Here is a 19446-nt window from a genome sequence, read left to right as displayed (position 1 = left end):
TTGACCAGCACATGTGAGATTGGGAGTTCAGTGCTCAGTGCTATAAGAAGTAAAAACAAAAAGTAACAAGGAAAATCATATTTAAGTGCTGGGCGGTGGTGGTGCATGCCTTTAATCCCAGCACTCGGGAGGCAGAGGCAGGCGGATCTCTGTGAGTTGGAGGCCAGCCTGGTCTACAGATCAAGTTACAGGAAAGGCACCAAAAAAAAAAAAAAAAAAAAAAAAAAAAAAAAAAAAAGAAAGAAAGAAAGCAACCTTGTTGCTCAGTTTTTTCATTGTTCTAAGTTTATTAAGGAAGACAAATTTAAGGAAGAAAAAATATTTAAAAATTATATTTTTGATCTTTTTCTAACATTTAAAAAATATTGTTTTACATGCATATTAAGAGTATGTGTTTGTTCCCTTTTTTAATTGTTAAAATCTTATTATTCCTTCCTTTTCCTTCACCTCTCCTTTCTTTCCTCCTCTTTTCCTACATAGCCCAGGCTGTCCTGGACCTTGTGGGCCTCCTGTCTTAACCTCTGTGTTTGCTATTCCAGATGTGTGCCGCTGCATCCAGCTAACCAATCATCGTTATTCTTAAACCAAAGAAGTGTTTCAGAACTTTGCAGTTGCTATTTTTGTAGTAGAATTTTTGGTATTTGAATGTGATCCTTTTAAATTTAAAGGTTCTGTAAACTAAAAGTAAAAACACTGAACCAGGCAGTGGTGGGGCAGTCCTTTAATCCCAGCACTCAGGAGGCAGGTGGATTTCTGAGTTTGAGGCCAGCCTGGTCTACAGAGTGAGTTCCAGGACAGCCAGGGCTACATAGTGAAACTGTATCTCCAAATACCAACAAGAAAAAAAAGTAAAAATACTGTGAAGTGGAAATAATTTTTATGTGTTCATACACAAATAGAGATCTGTAAAGTAAGGAGTGTTGGAATAATTCAGCGTATCCATTAAAACATGGAATAAAACTGATGCCTTCCTTTTGTGATGGTTAGTATCGACTGTCAACTCAAAAAAAATCACCTGGGAGGCCAGCATCTAGGCACACTTGTAAGAGTTTACTTTGTTTAAGGTAGCTTTGGTGATCCTGTTGATTAGATTAACTGAAGTGGGGAGACCCACCCTATAGGGTTTGGGACCTGGACGCCAAAAATGAAAAATAAAAAAAAATAAAAAAGGAGGCCAATTACGCACTAGCCTTCAGTCTGCTTCCTGGCTGGATACTAATTGCCTTAAATTCCTGTTGCCAGGACTTCCTTACTGTGATGCCCTCTACTCTACAACTGTGAGCCCCAAACCTGTTCTTTCTTAAGTTTCTTTTGTCAGGGTATTTTACCAGCAAGAAGAAAAATATCCAAAACTCCTTTCATAGAAATAATCAAAGTTTCAAGTTTGTTTTTAAGACCTTGGCTTAGGGTTGTGGGATCTAGCTTAGTGGTGGAGTCCTTATCTAGCATGCACAAAGCCCTGGATTTGATCTCTAGCAGAAGAAAAGATCCTGCCTATATTTTTAGTTAGTCTGTAGTACAGATATGTTTCCAGTCATTCACTGAAAGATTTCTAGGTCTCAAACTTACATTTCCTATGATCACTCTCCTTGAAGCAGCTCGAGTTTAGCAGGAATAGAAACACTGTGATCAGGGCATGCTGACTGACTTGTGATGTCTTGTGGGTGTTAGAGTTAGTTCTGTGCTTACTGGAGGCTTGTGCATGTTTGGTTTTAGTTAAGGGGACTGTTGGTGTTATGGCAGGAGAAAAGAGCCAGATTGCTCTAAACCCCACTGTCCATGTCCAGTAAAGGAAGCCTGGCTACCAAGAAACATTGCATGACTCTGATTCCCCCATGGTTCTTTTGTTTTGAAATCTTTCCTTCCCTCTTCCTCGATGATTCCTAAACCTTGAAAGCAGGAGGCGTGACATAAATGACCCTTTCAGAGCTGAGCACTCTATAATCTGTTCTCTTCATGTCGACCAGTTGTGGGCCTCTGTGTTAATCACCATCTACTCAAAAAGAAGCTTCTTTTATGTGGGTTGAGCAAAATACGTAGCTATACATATAAAGATAAGAACTAAGGGGTAGCTTAATGCTATGCCCACTTAGTGGAATAATAGTTAGATGCTCCTCTGGGGCCTGTGATCTAATTAGCCACGGGTTTTTGTCCTATTCAAGTGTACCATGCAGGAGTGTTGAATTGTAGAGCAGGCCTTAAATCCAGCCAGTAAGTGTCTGGTTACTTACATAACGTTCGTGCCATTATTACACCAGTTTGTTATCTTGCCAGGGCAGTCCTTATTGTAGCTTGTAGGGTTCCTAGGTGGGTAAGATTGTTGATGACTTTTCTCCCCCAATAGTATGCATAGAACTTTCTAGCAGTATGAAATCTACCTACTAGGTATGAAGTTTCCAGGTTTCTACCAGCTTGATTTTTCCATGTTCTTTGACTCAAATGTGTGGTGTCTTCAGCAATAGGGTCTTACCATCAGGTTCTGGAGGTAACCAAGAGCATTGGCAATAGTCTATAATATTTGAGGGGGTATCTGTGGATCCCACTGACTGAATTCACAAAGAGATGACCCATCCCAGGCACTGGGATTTTTAATACAGCCTATCTGGAAGAGCCATTATCCTCCATTATAGGATAACTCCATTAAAAATACTTTTATATATACAGATGCATGTATTTTAGGAAGCTTCTACAGTAGTAGTTTCTGTGTGGCATTGTAGGTCTTTAGTGTTAGTTGTCCCTCCATATACTCTCTCCAGTACCCTGCCCTTCCTCCCACCCTGGTTCCCCTTAGCACTTACTCTTCCATTCTTCCCATCTCCCCTTCATACCACCTTTGTTCTACCCCCTTTCTCTTAAGATGACCCCTTAGCTTCTTACTGCTTTCCTGATTGGTTCCTCCAGTTTAAACACATATGTGGAAAGATTAAAAACAGCCATCCACATATGAGAGGGAATGTTTGGCATCTGTCTTTCTGGATCTTGGTTACCTCACTCAGAGTGATTATGTCCATCCATTTACTTGAGAATTTCATTGTTCTTTATAGATGAAAAAATACTCCATTGTATATATGTACCACGTTTTCATTATTCATCTATCAGTTGATGGACATCGAGGCAGTTTCCATTTCCTGGACATTGTGAATAGAGCAGCAGTGTGTATAGGTGAGCAAGTATCTCTGTAGTAGGATATAAAGCCCTTTGAGAATATGCCCAGGAGTGGAATAGTTGGTTTGCGGGGCATATCTACTTCTAGCCTGCTATGAAGCCTCCACACTGACTTCTATAATGACTGCACCAGTTTGCACTCCCATCAGCTGTGAGTGTTTGTTTTCTTCCCTTTTCCTACATCCACACCAGCATTTGTTGCCTCTATTCTTGTTGATGTTTTAATCTTAGTCATTTTGACTGGGGGAGATAAAAATCTCAGAGTAGTTTTAATTCCATTTCCATGATGGCTAAGGATGTTGACATTTTTAAAAGCTTCTCAGCTATTTGTATTTTTTCTTTTGAGAGCTCTGGATAGTTCATGGCCTAGTTTTCAGTTGGGCTGTTTGTTTTCTTGGTTTTAGTTTTTAAAAGTTCTTTGTATATTCTAGACTCTAACCCTCTGTCAGATATATAGCTGGTAATGTTTTTTTTTTTTTTTCCCTCATTCAGCAGACTGACTCTTCACTCTGATAATGGTGTTCTTTGCTGCACAGAAGCTATTGAGTTCAGCGAGGACCATTTGTCAGTGATGGCCTTAATGCCTGCTCAATGGAGGTCTTGTTCAGAAGTTCTTTCTTGAGCCTACACGTTGAAGTGTATTTCCTACTTTCTCCTCTAACAGATTCAGGGTATCAGGGCTTTTTTATTTTTATTAAAATTAAAAAAATGTTCGTGTATGGGGTTTTGCCTGCATGTATGTCTGTATATATCACATGTATGCCTGGTACTTATGGAAGCCAGAAGAGGACATTGGATTGCCTGGAACTGGAGTTACCAACAGTTGTGAACTTCCTTGTAGGTGCTGTGGGTCCTCTGGAAGAGGAGCCAGTGCTCTTAACCACTGAGTCATCTCTCTAGCCTTAGGATATCAGGTCTTATATGGAGGTCCTTGATCACTTGCTGTGCTCTTGAATGAAACATGGTATTTATGGATTCAGCTTTTATTAATTAATTGGCTGTTTCGGTCTCTTTATGGAAAGCCTGCTTGTCTTCAGTCATTCACACATGTCTACCAGTCATATAAAATATATTTTAATGAAAGAAATGATTATCAAGAAAGATTTAAACCTAGTCCTGACTCATAGTTTTCTTGGGACATTAACTAATGAATGGTATATCAATTATCTTGTGTTTATTTGTATGCACAATAGAAATTCTGATCTAAATGGTCTCAGACCCACACCTCAGGATTTTGAGGCTCTGAAATGATTCAGTTTTGTGGTCAGAGTTGAGATACTGCCAGAGGTTAAGATCTCCCGGTACATGTGGTCTTCCCATTCATTTTGATGGGAAAAAGTGGCCTACCTAATTTTTACCTAATTTAATTTTCCATTGAGTATTATAGAATCTGAGCAACTTAGGGCAACTTTAAAAATGTTTTATTTTATGTGTGGAAGAGTGTTTGCCTACATATATGTATGTGCGCCACATGCGTGCCTGGTGACCATAGAGGTCAGAAGCCCTGACAGCCAAACCCAGGTCCTTTGGAAGAGGAGTAAGTGCTCCTAACTGTTAAGCCATCTTTATGGCCCCCAGCCCCCCCCCCCCCTTTTTGGAGACACGGTTTCTCTTTGTAGCTCTGGCTGTCCTGGAACTAGCTCTGTAGACCAGGCCTGCCTCTGCCTCCAGAGTGCTCCAGCCCCCGTCTTAAGGCAACCCTAATATATGATTGCTGAATAAAAATCACGTTGATGTTTACCTCATCCCTTCAGTGTTCCATTCTTTATGGTAATTGACTTATTGTGCCTTATATTGGTGTGAGTTGTTACAACATTGCTGTATAGTCTTCATACCTGTCTGTAGCCCTCGGGCTCGTATGGCGTTCCTCCCATCCGAGGAGGCGGCTGCAGTGTCTGGAGTAGAGACCCATTGTCGGAAGAAGCTGCTGTCCTTCTCTTTGTGTCTTGATGAGCTGTCAGGGTGACAGAGCTGCAGGTTGCTGGCACTCTGAACAGCATTGCTTTGTGATCGGTGTCACCTCAGACAGTGGCTCTGCCTCCCTCTTCCTCCTCCTCCTCTAGATTTGTTGATTTTATATTCGTGAGCTTTTGTCTGGATGTATGTCTGCACCATGTGCAGACCTGGTATCAGAGCCCCGGAACTGGAGTTACTTAGGTTTGGGAGCTGCCTCATGGGAGCTGGGAGCTGAACCCAGGCCCTCTGTTCAGACCTCTCATGCTCTTAACAGCTGAGACATGCCTCCAGCCTCCTCACCCAGTGGCTTTGAAATCAAGTTGTCATCTTGATTTTCAAAATCCTGATTGCATTTGCTAATCTGATCCTAGTCCTGTATTGCCAGCGTGTGGCATTGAGCAATTAATGAAAAATGTTTTTAAATCAGTGAGCCGAGAGATATAATGCCTTGATAGTGTGATAGAGTGGACTGACCATTCCTTAAAGAAGATAATTATTTAGTATGTGTGGTGTATGCATGTGTGCATGTGGTGTGCAGGCATGCTCACTGCGCATGTACCTAAGGAGAATAGAGAACTACATCTTATCTTCCTTGCTTACTCTTCACCTTGTTCTCTGAGACTGGGTCTCTCACTGAAGCCGGAACTTGCTGTTTTGGTCTGGCTGGCCAGCAAGCCACATACTCCTCTGTCTCTGCTCTTTATCACCCAGCTTCTACATACTGTTCTAGGGGTCAAGACTCAGGTTCTGATGCTTGTGCAGCAAGTTCTTCACACACCCATCCCTCTCCCAAGACCCCTTGGATTGTAACTAAGGATCATGGTAATGCTGAGGCATCCAGATAATTTAGTTACTTGCTAGTGATTTATTTTGCAATTCTTTTTTGTTTGTTTTTCTTTTTCTTTTTCTTTCTTTCCTCTCCCCCCGCCCCCCCCCCCCCCCCCCGTCTTTTTTTGAGACTGGATTTCTTTGTGTTGATTGGCTGTCCTAGAGTTAGACCAGGCTGGCCTAGAACTCAGAGATCTGCCTGCTTGCAAGCAGAAGCTCCTTGCCCCCCAGTGCTGGGGTTAAAGGCATGTGCCACCACTGCCTGGCTTGCTCGTGATTTTTAGGACTAAACAATTTTGGGAAAAGGTCCATTTAGTATTTCCTATGTGATAGCCACTGTTAATTAATCTTGAAATAGGATGAAATGAGATACATCTAATACCATTAGAAGCTCAGTCTCATGGTATTATGAACCTTTTCTCAAAAACTTTAAGTTATAGTTAATCAAAAGAGGCCATACATTTGAAAGAAAGAAAGGAAGGGGTATTTGGAAGGGGTTAGAGGGAGGAAAAGGAAAGGAAAGTGATATAATTATATGATAATCTCAAAAATAAAAAAAATAAAAAAATTAAGTTATAAAACATTGATGACGGATACATGGTAGCATGCCCATATTACCAATATCTTGCTCAGATTATTTTACTTAGCTCTTTTTATAGTGGTATGGAGGTTTTAATTTTATTTTAACTTTATCTTTAAAAATATTGAACCAGGCACTCACTGTACAGCACAGGCTGGCCCCAGACTCAATGATCCTTCTGCCCTTGCCTGTCCAGTGCCAGGGTTACAGGGTGTGCACCACTGCTCCTGGCTCCATTAGGCTTCTTGAAGAGCATGCCTGCCAGTGAGTGCTTTGCTATTCATCTGATGAGCATAAAAAATAGCATACTATTGCTGCACTCAGTGGATGAATAACACTAAACGTTGCAGGGTGTGTGGTCCCTGTTTGCCTTTTCTCTGTTGACTCACAGGTATCGTTCTACATTTGCTTTGTTTAAATAGGACCCAAGCAAGGATCACATTAGATTATGTCTCTTTTATTTGTTAATATTCTTTCCTTTCCATTTTCCCACTGTCCTCTGATATCGGTTAGTTGAAGATAGAATTATTTGTCTTGTAAAGTGTTCCATATTTTATAGTGTACGATTTTTGTGTTTGCTTTTTGTTGTTTCAGATGGGGTCTCACAGACTGGCCTTGAACTTGGGATTCTTTCCTCAGCCCCCTAAATGCTAGAGTTTTACAGGCATGCAGCACCACACCTGACATCTGTCCCAGGGTTTAGATTTGATACATAGGGTTTTTCTATTTCATCATTTGGGAAAATACAATTAGGATGCCTGAGGACTTTGAACTATAGACTGTGCCTTTGGAATCCATATTCTCAGGTAAGATTGAAATGGTTATAAATAAAATAGTTATTTTGTATGGACAGTTGCTGTGGAAATACAAAAGGAATGCGGATGGCGGAAGAGAGGTCTAGGATAGAGAGACGGCAGGGAGAAGAGAGGCAGAAAGATGGAGACACTGCTGTTCTGCTTCAGTGCAGTCCTGTTTGCTTTGGGAACTTAAGTTGCATCAGAAGTATTCATGCTGCATTTATGTCTGTGTGAACAAACCAAACATTTCCAGTGTCCACCAAAGTTTCTCCTGCACCTGAGACCCTAGGCAGCTAGGGTCTGTGTTTTCTCTAACCAACGATGACAGCTCTTTTTCTACAACTTTTCATCAGTGTCCTTATTTGTATGTGCTCTTACTTCTTCCACTGAGCACAGTCACTTTGAGCTCATGTTTATGTGTATCTGTGTATCAGTATTTTTTTCTTTTCATTGTTGAATGTTCCTTTGTGGATGTAGCACTCTTTAAAATTCACGGGTTGATGGATAGTTTGGTTTCATCTTTTTGCTATTATAATAATACTTTGAACATCTGTATACATGTCTTAGTAGGAATATGTATTTTCTTTTCTCTTCTTGGTGGTAATTTGGGATCGGTAGGGTGTGGCTGATGTAAGTTTAACGTGCTAAGATGTTGCTTTTGAAGATAGTTTACATCCCTGTCAGCTTTTATACAAGAGCTGTTTGTTTGTTTGTTTTTGTTTTTTCGAGACAGGGTTTCTCTGTGTAGCCCTGGCTGTCCTGGAACTCACTCTATAAACCAGTGTGTTTATAATTTCATGCGATTGTCCATTATGTCATAGAAAACAAAGTGGAGTTACAAAGCAACAATACAGTTTTTATATTTAGGTATTGTTCTGCCTTACTAGAAACCCTATATTTCTTTATATATGTTTGAGTTACCAACTACTGTTCTTTGATTTCAGCATGAAGGTCATTTTTTTTCCCATCATGCCTTGTCAGCTACTAGCACCTGACTTCCTTGACTTTCTGATTAATTTTTAAATTTCTGCTCCGTTTTTGAAGTGTGGTTTGTTCACTATAGAATTCTTGGTTGAGTGTTTTTCCCCCGCTTTAGCCTTGTAAATATATTATCCTCCCTTACTGTCTAGTTGCCATGGTTTCTGAGGAGAACCTGCCAGTCTCATGGAGCATCTCTTCTAGAAGATCTGTTATCTGATTGGTTGCACCTTCCCTGCCCTGGGGAAAGGATCTTGCTGTACATCCCAGGCTAGCCTTAGAATTCTGATCCCCCGCCTCACCCTTCAGCATGCTGGGATTGCATGTTTGTGCCAACATGTCTGGCTTTGCTTCTCTCATGATTTTCAATTTGTCTTTCACTGCTTTGAATATAGTGTGTTTTAGTGTAGCTCTCTGAATTTATTCCACTTGGGATTTGTTGAAATTCTTAGATATGTAGGTTCACAGTCTTTCATCAAAGTTACAGACTTTTTAGCCATAAATTTTAAGTGTTTTTTGTTCCCCTTTCTTTTTCTTCTGTGAGATTTTTGTGAGTCAGTTGTTACAGGTTCCTTAGATTCTGTCTACTTCTCTGTCTACGGTTCCTTTTCTCATCCCTTCCCCCTCCTCCATCCTCTTTTTTTCTAAAAAGATGGAATCTTGCTATGAAACCCTAATTGGCCTCAAGCTTGCCAGGTGGACTAGGAAGTTCTACAGTTTACAGTCACTTCCCTGCCTGCCTCTCCCCATTCGGATTATAGATACATAGTTTATTCTTCTTTCGTTGTTTTTGCTTCTCAGACTAGGTCATTTTAATTGTGTCATATTCAAATTCACTGATTCTTTTCTCTCCCTAGTCAAGTATGTTGTTGAAGTTTTCTAAGAATTTTAAAATTTCCTTATTTTCCAGCCCCCCAATTTCTATTTGGTACCTTTTTATAATTAATATTCCCTACATTTTCATTCATTGTTTTCTCTTAGTTTTTTTGTTTTGTTTTTCAAGACAGGTTTCTCTGTGCAGCCCAGGTTGTCCTGGAACTTACTCTGCAGACCAGGCTGGCTTCAAACCCACAAAGATCTGCCTGCCTCTGTCTCTCAAGTGCTGGGATTCTCTTATTTTTTTTTTTTTTTTTAAGTAATTTCCTTCACTTTTGGAGCATACTTAAGACAGTTAACTTTTAATACTTACCTGACAGGGGAGATACCATGGTCATGAAGGTGATTTTCTCAGGGTAAGGCTTATCTATTGCACTACAGATGTGCTAATCTCTGCGATTTCCCCAAATGTGGGAAACTTGATTGTATAATTTGTGGTCATGGGGGACTGTGTTCATGCTTTCCCCATAAAAATAAAATAATGATGATAATAATAATAAATAAAGACAATAAAAGACAGTCAGTTTAAGTCTTTGGTATGTCTAGTGTCTTCACTACCAGGGACTTGTTTTTGTTAGTTATCTTCCATGTGAATGGGCTGTATGGCACACACATGCATGTGTGCTTTACAATTTTTGTTGAGAATTGGACAATTTTAATATTGTAAGGTAATAACTCTGGAAATGAAGATGTTCCCTTCTCCAAGGTTGCTTGTTTGGTTGATGAGAGGTACAGTTCATTTATGTAGTGTTGTGTAGTGTGTATTGGTACAGGTCTCTTTTAGTTGTCTTGCTTGGCAATGGTTGAGATTCTTGAATATATAGTGTCTCAGTTATTTTTCTGTCACTGTAACAAAACACCACAACCAAAGCAACTTACAGAAGAAAGCATTTAATTGGGGCTCAGCATCCCAGAGGACTGTAGTCCATGACCGTCATGGTGGGGAGCATGGCAGCGGGGAGGCAGAGCACTGGAGCCATAGCTGACGTCTGATTCACAGCAGGATGCAGAGAGAAGGAGCTATGAAGCCCATCTACAGGGATATGCCTCTTCTTGTAAAGCCACACTAAAGTTTTCCAAACAATTCCACCACCTGAGGACCAAAGAGATGAGCCTATGGGGCCATTTCACTCAAACCACCATATTCCATTCCTTGGCCCCTTAGGCTTATAGCCATATCATAATGCAAAATGGATTTAGTCCAACTTCAAAAGACTCCATAGTGTTTCAAAGTCTTAACACAGTTTAAAAATCCAAATTCCAAAGTCTCTTCTGAGACTAAAGGCAGTCTTTTAATTGTAACCCCCTGTAAGAGCAAAAACCAAATTACATGCTTCCAACATACATTGGCACAGAGTATGCATGGCCATTTCAGAAGGGAGAAATGGGGCATAGTGAAGAAATACTGGACCAATACAAGACAGAAACCCAGGAGGGCAAACTCTAGATCCTGTATCTCTCTGTCTGTCATCAAAGGCTTGGACAGTTCCTCAGGTCTCCAACTCTTTGCAGTTTGTTGACTGTCAGTTACTTCTCTCTTGGGCTGGTCCCATTCCTGTTAGCAGTTTTCCTTGGCAGGTGTCCCACAGCTCTGATACCTCCAGCCTCCTGGGGTCTCCAGTACATCCAGGCTTCGCTTTCACAGCTTCTCATAGTGGCCTCTCTGAGTCTCCATGCAGGGACTCCCCTGCCACACCCCTGGCCCCTGCAGCTTTTTTAACCACAGAGGAAGAGTGCAAGGTCTGTTTAGACTCCTGACTCCTTTTAACTCTAAGGCCAGAACCACATGGGTGATGCTGCCAGGTTCTGCTGCCTCCCTGGGTTGGAACCCAGCCCACTCCTTGAATCATGTTTGCATTAGTTTTGATTTGTTGTTGCTCTCTAGGAACAGATAATTCTGTAGGCCTGTTTTATTCCCCCCCCCCCCCAAATTAGCTGGGTGGGGTCTTGTCCTGAGGACACTGCTCCCTTTATTCCATTTTTCCTTATTTCTTCTAGCACAAACCAAGGCTTCAACATCAAATTTCCTGGTGTTCTTTTTCTCCCAAAACTATACATTTTCCAGTTTTTTTCCTGCTTGCTCTCTTTTTGTTGTAGACCTGCGTAGGAGTGATTACTAATAACCATGCAACAGAGTTGATATTAGCCTGTCTTGAAATCTTTTCTGGCAGTGAAATTAGTCCAGAACTCCAGTTTAGCCTCAGGCAGATTCTTAGACCAGGGCAAAAACCAAACACATTCTTTGGCAAAATATCACAAGAGTGATCTCTAGCCCAGCTCCTAATATTGTTCCCCTCTGAAACCTCTTGAGCTGGGCTCCATAGTCCACATTGCTCTCAGCGCTGTTATCTTCAAGCTCCTTTTAGATTGGCCCATTAAGCTGCGCTCACGGTGTTCAACCTTTTTCCTCGTTCAGAGTCTAACACACTCCTCCAAACAACCCAGCATGGCCAGGATTTCACAGCTGTGTCCCGCTGCTGGCACCAGCTGTTTCTTAGTGACTTTTCTGTTGCTGCAACAAAATACCATGACCAAGGCAACTTAGAAAAGCTTTCTTTCAAAAAGAAAGTTAATTTCTGGGCTCAGGGCTCCAGAGGGCTGTAAGTCTAAGACCATTGTAGTGGGGAGCATGGCAGCCGTCAGGCTCTAGAGCAGCAGCTGAGAGCTTCCATTTGATCCACAAGTACGAGGCCCAGAGAGAGCTACCTGGGAATGGCATGGGCTTTTGAAACCTCAAAGCCCACCCCAGTCACACACCTGCTCCAGCAAGGCCACACCTCCCAATCCTTCCGAAACAGTGCCACCAAATGGAGACCAAGCATTCAAGTAAATGAGCCATGGGGACATTCTCATTCAAAACATCACTTATATTTTATATCTTTCATCAAAGTAGAGTTCTAGCCATATTTCTTCAAATGATTTTTGTTTCCTTTTCTGGCTGCTGTTTAGTGAATTTTCCAAACTATTTTTGTTCAGCCTCTTTTAACAGTCTCATTGACAAGATGGGTTAAACAAGAGAAATCTGTTTTTTCATAGTTCCAGAGTTGGAGAAATAGTTTGATTTGGGTAGTGTTAATTAATTTCCTGGTCAGAGCCTCTTTCTACCTTGAAGATGCAGCCTTTTTGCCATATCCCAACACAGTGCAGGTTCTCCATGACTTTATCTACCTCCCAGGTACTATCACGTCCAGTATTAGGGTTTCAATGTAGGAATGAGAGCGGGGGTGGGGGGGTGGGGTGGGGTGGGGGGTGGAGCACAAATATCCAGTCCAGAGTGGACTATATTTCTTCTATGTGCTTTTCCAAAATCTCTGTTCTTTTATTTCCATGGATACTACTGACTTGGCATATTCTTGAGTAGCTGGATATATAAGGAAAAGTGAAGAGGCTATTGAGTTTTTGAACTGGACCTATTGGGAGAATAATAGAGAGAACATTCTGGAGTATGAACTGGTGATGGGGCTAGAGTGGAAAATATAATGTTTTGCTTGACTCCCTGATATTGTGGAGATGCCCAGTGGGTCATTAGATGCTTATGGGTGTTGTTGAGGAGAGTTCATGTTGGAGACAGAATTTCAGGGTCTGATATTCACTTGTATACCTGTTTTTAAGCCTTTGAGATATGTATGTGACTATCATATATAAACATATATATGATATACAAATATATATATCTTATGTCATATGAAATATATATACACACATATATATAATGTAAAATCTTTAAGCTGATCTTTGTGTCACAGTTTTTGTTAAGTACCATAATTTGGGAAAAGGAGCAAATAATTAATGAATCTTATTTTTAAATCAGGTTGAAAGTAATAAAGATAATGTTTTAAGTATAAATTTTAACTTGAACACTTACTTGTATCTGTCTTTTAAGGTTAAATACCCTTTTATGTGTAGCCACAATGCTGCCATGATTCAAGAATCAATCATCACTAGATATCCTATTTAATATAGTCCTTATTAGTCTGCTTGCAGCTGCTATAACTGAAAGCCAGAGGCTGGGTAATTCATAAAGAAATTGATATGGCTTGGGTCCTGGAGTGTGGGGACTGTCAGATCAAGAGGCAGTGGAGGTGAGAACCTTTACTATGTGGTTGGAGCCAGGTGGACAAGAGATGGCAGAGAGCGCGAGGAGTGAACTTGTTCTCATAACAAACCGCTCTCCCAGTACAAAGCACCATGCGGCTGTGGTAACGCCTTTGCCAGGCCCTCTAGGCCCCTTACGGTCTCATTTCTCTTCAAGGCCTTGCTTTTGGTCCTGTTGCTTTGGGGACCAGATCCTCAGCAGATAAACTTATGCAGATAAACTTATGCAGATCCTCAACAGATAAACGTTCAAGCCATACCACGGTCCATGGGCCAGTTTCCCCAGTTGTTCTATAAAAGCCTCATTTTTTCTTTTAAAATGTCCATCATGGGTCTAATTAAGGATCACATGTTATAACTTATCACATCTTGTGTCCTTATATCATCTTTTAATATGTAATGGCCTCCTTGGATTCTTTTTTTTCCCATGACTTTGACCTTTTTGAAGTCTCAGCTGGTTGTCTTATTGCATGCCCTATAATTAAGATTTGGTCCTTTCCTCCTGAATGGATGCAGGTTAAATTTTTTTGGCCAAACAAACTATATAGTTGCTGATGTGTGCTTTTCATTGAATTTTACCTAGAGGCGTATGATATTGGATGGTATGAATATTGACCAGACTAACTTTAATCAATTATTAAGATATTTTCTAGGGCTGGAGAAATGACTCAGTGGTTAAGAACACTTGCTGTTCTTGCAGCGGACCTGGGTTCAGTTCCTAGCACCAACATGGTAGCCCACAAACATCTGTATCTTCACGTTCAGAGGACCTGACACTGTCTTCTGACCTCTGTGGGCATCTGTAAAACACCCCATACAAATAAAATACACTTTGGATAAAAAAGATATTTTCTAAGATATCACCTTGCTACAGAAATACATTTTTATAATTTAATAAATAGTTTTTGATTAATACTAGAAAGTAGTAAGTAGCCTGTGTTTATTCTATAACTTGATCTGAAAATTTAAAGATAAGAAGTAAGATTTTGTACTCAGTGGAAATGTGATGTGGGTGGAATGTGGGATGCAGAAGGAGAAGATATGTGTGAAATGGAGATGGACATGCAAAGTTTTTTTTTTTTTTAATAATTTTATTTTTATGTGCACTGGTGTTTTACCTGCTTGTGAGTTTATGTGAGGGTATCAGGTTATGGAGTTACAGATAGTTGTGAGCTGCTATGTGGGTGCTAGGAATTGAACCTGGGTCCTCTGGATGAGCAGTCAATATTCTTAACCCCTGAGCCATCTCTCCAGCCCCAGACATGCAGAACTTTCATGCCATGCTAAAATGGTGACAACTGAAGTTTGGATAGAGTGATGTGGTTAGCTTTTAAGTTTAGATAGTTTGATTTTTTTTACTGGTCTTTTAAATTTATTTTTAACAATTATGTGTGTGTTTGCACATGCGGGTGAGATGCTCACACTGGTTGTCTTTCTCTATTTTTCACTTTATTTTTTGAGACATGTTCTCTCACTGAATCTGGCTATGACTGATTGGGCAAGACTAACTGGCCAGCAAGCTCCATGTCTGCCGGCATGAGCCACCACACTTAGCTTGTTATGTGGGCACTGAGGATCTGACTCAAGTTCTTAATCTTGCATTACAAATACTTTTCAGTCTGAGCCATCACCCCAGCCAACCTCATTTTTGTTCCATTTTGAGGTAGCGTTTCACTATGTCACTCAGGCTGGACTTGAACTGCTGATCCTCCTGCTTTAGCTTTCTGAGTGTTGGGATTACAGGTGTGTAACAGCTCTCCTGGCAGAAAGTTCCTTTTCTATTGCTATAATGGATACCATGATCAAGAAGAGTTTATTTTGGGCTTATGATTCCAGAGAGATAAGTAGTCCATGCTGGTGGTGTGGAGGTAGCAGGTGGCTGGAGCAGCAGGTGAGAGCTCACACCTCACACAGAAGGTAGTCCCCAGTGACACACTTCTAGCAAGGCCACACCTCCTACTCCTTCCCAAACAGTTTCACCAACTGGGGACCAAGTATTCAAGTATGTGTGTCCATGGAGGCCATTGCAATTCAAACTACCACACATACTTTTAGCAACAATGAGTTTCGATTATCATATCTAAACAAAACAAGGTAAAAGGGTAGGTCTAGTACAAGTGTCCATGTCAGAAAGATGAGAAAGATTTGAGAAATGTTTTTGAAGGTATCCTGGATAGAATTTATGTGCTGGTTAAATGCACATTGTGGGAATTGAGTGTTAATAGGACACCTGAGTCATTGGTTACATTGTGCTGAGTGAACACTCCAGACACAGGGTTAATGAAAGTGTCAGGATGACATGGCCTTTTGACATCTCTTCAGTTTCTCTTATTTGTTTTACGCACTACTTTCCCAAGGACTGTTGGAATGACATTAGCAATGTGATTCTATTTTGGAAAGAGTTTTGTCTTACTCTGATCTATTTAAAACTTGTATTTAGAGCTACTGTTACGTCTTTCGAGGGGATCAGATAATTTGGTACAATCTCTTGACATCCTTTCACTTGGTAGTAAATTTTTTGTTGTTGTTGCAAACAATCTCTAATTTGCTTCTGCTATAATTTTGGTTCTAAATTGTGTGTGTGTGTGTGTGTGTGTGTGCGCGCGTGTGTGCGTGTGCGTGTGCGTGCGTGTGCGCGCGCTCTCAGACCACTAGTTTCGGTACCTGAAAATTTTTATGTTTTCTCTGTCTGTCTGTATTTTTCTAAGATGTTCTCAGTGCAGCTGAGTCTTGGTGAGCAGACATGGGAATCCGAAGGAAGCAGTATAAAGAAGGCCCAGCAGGCTGTTGCTAATAAAGCTTTGACGGAATCCACGCTTCCCAAACCAGTTCAGAAACCACCCAAAAGTAATGTCAATAATAACCCAGGTATGGCATTGATTTGTTTCCTTCTTTGTGCTGTGAGCTGACGTGTTACTCTTCTTTGTGAGTTGCATTGTATGGTAGGTGAGTCACACAGGTGGCAAATTCCTAGCACACACACAGTAATGACGACGATGACGACAGCAGAGGAGGTAGGTACAGTTGTTTGTGACGTTCACCTTAGTGGACACCGTAAAATCTGTGCCTTTGAATGTTGGCAAGAGCACATGTGGGTGCAAATACAGGAAATAAGTAAAGGAATTGTTTCTCTTTTTAAAGTGTGTGTGATAAATTTTAATAATTAAGTTATTCCTTTTTAGTTTAATGCAAAATTATAAATATTTTGCTTGTTGGTATAAAAATTTTAAAACAACTGGTAATTTAGAACATTCATATGAAGTTTATTAAGAACCCCTCAAATCTTTCTTTTTCTTTTTTTTTTTTTTTTTTAAATTTTTCTTTTTTCCAGAGCTGAGGACCGAACCCAGGGCCTTGTGCTTGCTAGACAAGCGCTCTCCCACTGAACTAAATCCCAATCACCCATGTGCAAAATTCTTAAATAAACGAAAGTTCTAATTTTAAGCTTCTAAGAACAGTTTTTGAAAGCTGTTTTGATTGCATCACTGCCAACAACATCACATGTCCAGTTGTCTTTGGGAAGAGGCAAACCTGTGTTAGCCGTAGTCATTAATTAATAACATCAATTAATAAAGTTCTTCTTAGTTCACTTGCAGCCATGTGTCTGTTTACACATTCATTTGTTAACCTGTTGATATATTCTTACCTTAAAATCAGTGCTAGTACTGCGTTAGGCCTTTTTTAATAAAGTGAGGTCCGCTCATTAGCTGACAGTGACTCTACTCTGTTAAATTAGCCCTGAGCTTGTCCTCATACTCAGGTCACGGAAGCACTTCTTGCCTGTCCTGTGCTTTGCAGATACAGTCTGCTCTTGCAAGGCTCTTTCCCAGTTAGCAGACCCTTCGCCCCTGTTCAGCTTGTCCCGGCATTCTTTGAGGAAGCCTGCGTAAATAGCACACAGGTTAACTACAGTGGCGAAGAAGCCCAGCTTGTTCAGTTGGAGGTTAGTAAAGATGACCTACTTCGGTGATTAGTTGGCTGGTGGTGGTGCACGCCTTGAATCCAGCTCTCAGGAGGCAGAGGTAGGCAGATCTATGTGAGTTTGAGGCCAGCCTGATCTACAAATCGAGTTCCAAAAGAGCTAGGACTGTTATACAGAGAAACAGTCTCAAAACTAACAAACAAAAAACAAAACAACAATAACAGAAAACAACCAACCAACAAACCAACCAAAAAAACAAAACAAGACAGCAAACCAAAAAAAAAAACAAAAAACAAAAAACAAAAAACAAAAAAACCCTTTATGATTATGTATAGTTTACCAGTATGTATTAAACACTTGCTGTTATATATGTAAGAGGTATACAATCTCTTTTACTGTGAGGATCTTACAGTACTGTACACAAATATATAATTTAATTTTTATTTTTTTCTGGAGCTGAGGACTTTAAGTGCCACATGAATAGCAGCAGCCGTTCATGTTAAAAGTAATGATCATATTGACTGAAGTAAGATGTAGACCTTGAAAGAAGAGAGGGGGAAAGGAAAGAACATTCTAGACTGAATACTATGACAAAGGGCGGCCCAGGAGTCAGAATCTGGTCATTGGGTTTGGTAAAAAGCCATTTGTGTGGGGTGACGATTTTAGTTATCGTAGGAAGTGAGAGTGAAGATGTAGGTGGGGAGCGGGTGTACTATAAAAGACCCAAACACTTCCTTTGCAAGATGGACTTTCTTTTTTTTCGTCATTTAGGGCTCTTAATATCTATCAACAAGTGGATGATACTTTAAAAGAGCATTCTAGCATGTGACATTTGACATGTGATTGGGAGGTAGAAGACAAGAATGCAAGGTGATCAGCTAGGCAGTCAGTGCCATAGTTTTGAATAAATACATTTACAAAACCCTACCGTGTACTGAAGATTGTGTCCCTCTCTGTGAGGCCGTGGGAGTGGGCGTTGGTGTGGAGGGAAGGCGCTCTCCATGGCATTTCATGACAGCAGGATGGCTTGTGAGCTAAGTTCTGCGCCCTGTGCTAAAAGGCAGGGCACGATAGCAAGGGATACCTCAGTGAGACTGGAAGTGTGACAGCGGGAAAGCCTGGAAGTCCAGTGGAGACACCTTTCCACTGTGGAGTGTTGGAGGAGATAGAGAAAGGAAGAACACTTGGATAGACTTTTAGATACGTGCAGGCAAGGGCACACAGCCCGATGGCAGAGCTGGAGAAAGCTGCCCTGTGGAACGCGACTTCAGGCTCTGCCATTGCCGCTGCAGTGTCCCTCCTTCAGAAGGAAGCCGTCCCGAGTGTCTCTCGGGTTGTGACTGCGTGTCCGAATCACTCGTGCCGCTTGGCTGATGCCTCCTCTTTACACTGGTGTTGGTGCGATTCAGCCGATTCATTGCTGTATAGCATTCCAGTGCACACATACTTGGATTATTTCCACACTGGGATTGTTGGAAATAATCCTGCTGTGAACATTCTTGTACACACACCATTCTGTTGGGAGTGAACCTGGGATTGGAACTGCTGGGTAATAGGTTTCCATGTGCTCAGAATTAGCACGCACTGCCAGGAACTCCACTCGCAGTTAGGAAGGCTCTCTGTGTCCTTGTTCAACATTGACTTTTCAGCTTGCAGTCTTAGCTGTTCTGCGCCAGGGGTCTTAAATAAAGTGTGGTTTTCATTTGCATTTCCCTAGCAACAAATGTGGAATGTGCTTGTTGATGGTGTCTTTTGTCCCTTGGCGTTAGCATAGTCTCTGTTGAAAAGGGACAGTTGGTATATACGATAGTTTAAAAATTATGTTCTGTTTTAATGACGTGTGGGTTTCTTACATATTCTGGATTCACATAGTTTGTGAGGTATATTTAGTATATTCAATATATATTGCAGAATATTTTTCAGAATATTGCAGAATATCTTTTGAAATTCTTTTTTGTTTGTTGTTGCTTTTTGAGACTGTCTTTGTGTAGTCCTAGCTGTCTTGGAACTTGCTGTGTGCTCCAGGCTGACCTCAAACTGACAGAGATCTGCCTGTCTCTGTCTTTAGGGCTGGGACTAAAGGTGTGTGCCACCATGTCTGACTTCTTTTTTAATTCTTTTTAAAAAATTATTTATTTCTTATTTTATGTGCATTGATGTTTTTGCCTACATGTATGTCTCTGTGAGGTTGTCTGGTCTCCTAGAACTGGAGTTATAGACATTGTGACCTGCCATGTGGGTGCTGAGAA

At 40.9% G+C, this 19446-nt stretch overlaps 1 protein-coding gene and 1 non-coding gene across 14 annotated transcripts in view; both read left to right on the top strand.

Moving 5' to 3' along the window:
* Stau2 (staufen double-stranded RNA binding protein 2) overlaps positions 1–19446 on the top strand; it is a 281249-nt gene that overhangs the window by 39635 nt on the left and 222168 nt on the right. For 12 of the 13 annotated variants that reach the window (XM_015993567.3, XM_076563754.1, XM_076563758.1 and 9 more), the window contains one exon: positions 15984–16143. In XM_015993567.3, the coding sequence (XP_015849053.2) occupies positions 15984–16143 (160 nt within the window). Of the gene's footprint in view, positions 1–15983; positions 16144–19446 lie in introns of those variants that run through there. The other variant, XM_042270761.2, reaches the window with a different exon arrangement.
* On the top strand, positions 9486–9649 carry LOC121827783 (U1 spliceosomal RNA). Its single transcript, XR_006070079.2, has one exon. It is a non-coding gene; the product is annotated as a U1 spliceosomal RNA (small nuclear RNA).

The sequence above is a fragment of the Peromyscus maniculatus genome, chromosome 2 (genome assembly GCF_049852395.1).
Source record: "Peromyscus maniculatus bairdii isolate BWxNUB_F1_BW_parent chromosome 2, HU_Pman_BW_mat_3.1, whole genome shotgun sequence".
Classification (NCBI taxonomy): domain Eukaryota; kingdom Metazoa; phylum Chordata; class Mammalia; order Rodentia; family Cricetidae; genus Peromyscus; species Peromyscus maniculatus.
This window is presented reverse-complemented; position numbering and strand designations above follow the sequence as displayed.